General features: G+C 42.7%; 1 protein-coding gene across 1 annotated transcript; it reads right to left on the reverse strand.

Annotated features, from left to right (window-relative positions):
• On the reverse strand, positions 391 to 1,727 carry LOC107611381. The gene is made up of 2 exons (XM_016313317.1): positions 1,050 to 1,727; positions 391 to 999 (listed from the first exon to the last, which is right to left on the reverse strand). Exons 1-2 carry the CDS (start codon positions 1,725 to 1,727, stop codon positions 391 to 393), a joined length of 1,287 nt encoding a protein of 428 aa, XP_016168803.1.

The following is a 2,429-nucleotide window of genomic DNA, read 5'->3' on the forward strand; positions in this document are numbered from 1 at the left end:
TCGTAGCCACATGATGAATACAGTATGCTCGAAAAGCATGTGGAGGCAGCCATCCAGTCTCAGGGGCCTCAAGTGCAGCCTTGATGCCATTATGCCTGTCAAATATAACAAGGATACCCTCCTGTGGCGTCACATGCGATCGTAGGTTAGAAAGAAGAATGACCATGACTCTGCATTTTCTCCCTCCACAAAGGCAAAGGCTATCGGGAGGATGTTCGAGTTCCCATCCTGCGCTATCGCCAGCAGCAGCGTGCCTCCATACTTGCCATACAAGTGGGTACCGTCAATACTCACGAGGGGCTTGCAATGCCAGAATGCCTCGATGCAAGGTGAAAATGTCCAAAAAAGTCGATGAAAGTACACTGTTGACTCATCAACCTCACCCCCAACTCAAACAGGAGAGGTCTTCAACACAGTAACTGTCCCAGCCATGGTCGATTGTACCCCTAGAATCCCACGTGGCAACTCTGCGTAGGACTCTTCCCAATATCCATATATTTGTGCCACTGCCTTCTGTTTGGCCATCCAAACCTTCCTGTAACTAGGCCTGAAATCGTAATCGGCTTCTGTAGCTTGTTGCAAGACCTTTACCGTAACCGCAGCATCTGCCCTAACCAAGGGAAGAATCCTCGCACAGATAACGTGGTAATCCAATTGACGGTGATCATTGGAAATAGAGGTTGCTAAGCACGTGTGTGGCCCGTTATACCTCCTAACCTCCCAAGTGCCCTTTCGTTGACGCAGCGCTATGCGAATCAACCAACTGCAACCCTTCCCGAACTCCTTGCATTTTCCATGATACTTCAGATGATCTGATTCGATGACTCTGTACTGAACACCTCGACGGATGCTATAGTCCTTCACACTCAAAACAGCCTCATCTTTATTCTGGAATGATTGCCCAATCTGAAATTCTGTAGAAGAGCCTCCAACTGTAGGACCACCGTCCGCCTGTTGACCTAGAGCCTCCAAGTTTAGAGTGGAGAAGTATGGAGGATACTGCTCAGTGCCAGAACTTGAAGGCCCATGCTGTGTATGTGGATTGGCACCTGTGTCATCATCGCTGTCTCCCCAATGATATCTACAGGCTCCTGGTCAGAGTCATCGTCACACATTGCATTCTCTACTCGATCAGGTTCTCCAAAGCCTTGCACATCATGAATCATGCCACCATCGGTGCCCACCTCATATGCCTGCTCACAGACCCCTGGATTCTCCAAAGGTACAGAACCAACAACCTCCGTTCGATCTAAATCAGCCGCGAATGAAGGGGATGCGACCAGCAGAACAGATGATCTGACCGCAGGCATCGAGCTAGACGCACCTCCCGCGGCAGTCGAGCTATGAACTGGAGCTGATGCCCCAGAACTATCGACACCAACCTCCAACTTCGCGAACAACTCGTGTATTCTGACCTCCGGAAAACTCCTAACACAATGAAACAGAACCCTAATATCTTCATCAGCCGCTAGCACAAACGTATCATACTTAATACCGGTCGAGACAACTGCGATGGAAATCTTGTAGAATAGCTTCTTCACCCACTTGCTACCAAATACCCCAAACTTCTGCAAGATGCTGTTCTTCAAATCTGACAAAGTGCTTGATGAACTGATGAAAACACTCAGTGGTTCTCTGTCAGTGAACTTCACACCAGATTTTTTGCTTCTTTGGATTTTCCCAGAGCAATGCACTAAGACAAGAAAACTCTCTTCCTCACTTGCCATTGTGACAATAATCTCTTCACCAGCTTGAATCTCACTCACATATATATAGAATTTCTCTCCTCATAAACCGTTGCTGCTTACAAGGTTTTATGTACATTTGCCTCCCTTAGTAAACCGTAGTAGCTTGCCACGGTTTATGACATATTTCATTCACAAGTAAACCATGCCTAGTAGGCACGGTTTATGTATTAACTTGAAACCGTGGTTGGCTCCCACGGTTTACATAAAAATAAAAATGCACATGCACGTAAGAAGTTTCTGGTTTATGTATATATGTAAAGCATTCACTCAATTTATTTAATTAAGTACATTGCCCACAGAAATTATATATTTTCTATTCTATATCTATGAAGCACGGACACTTCGCTGAGTTGCCGTGTCTGCGTGTCGGGCACATTCTAAAATATAATTTAACATATCATAGAAAACATCAAAATATTTATTATTCATCTCTATCATTAAATATAATCAGTATTCCAATTACTTTAACCGATAAAAATTTAATTTTAATAACTAAGATTGTATTTATAAGGGAGATTGAGACTGAAAAATTAAAAGACTAACTAAAATTGAAAGACAAAAATTAAGAAACATATACTAAATTAAATTTTTATATTATTTTTGGTGTAAAATATATTGGACTGAATTATATCTTAGTATTATATTTAGTTTAAAATAAATATGAAAATTAAAGAATAGATG

Source organism: Arachis ipaensis, chromosome B08 (genome assembly GCF_000816755.2).
Source record: "Arachis ipaensis cultivar K30076 chromosome B08, Araip1.1, whole genome shotgun sequence".
NCBI classification, from domain to species: Eukaryota; Viridiplantae; Streptophyta; class Magnoliopsida; order Fabales; family Fabaceae; genus Arachis; species Arachis ipaensis.

What these genes read in the sequence shown, in the direction of transcription:
- LOC107611381 (XM_016313317.1), bottom strand. Translation starts at nt 1,727, where the DNA reads ATGGCAAGTGAGGAAGAGAGTTTTCTTGTCTTAGTGCATTGCTCTGGG. An exon ending in AGACAGCGATGATGACACAG is followed by an intron (nt 1,000 to 1,049) that starts GTGCCAATCCAC and finishes GGCACTGAGCAG; the next exon opens with TATCCTCCATACTTCTCCAC.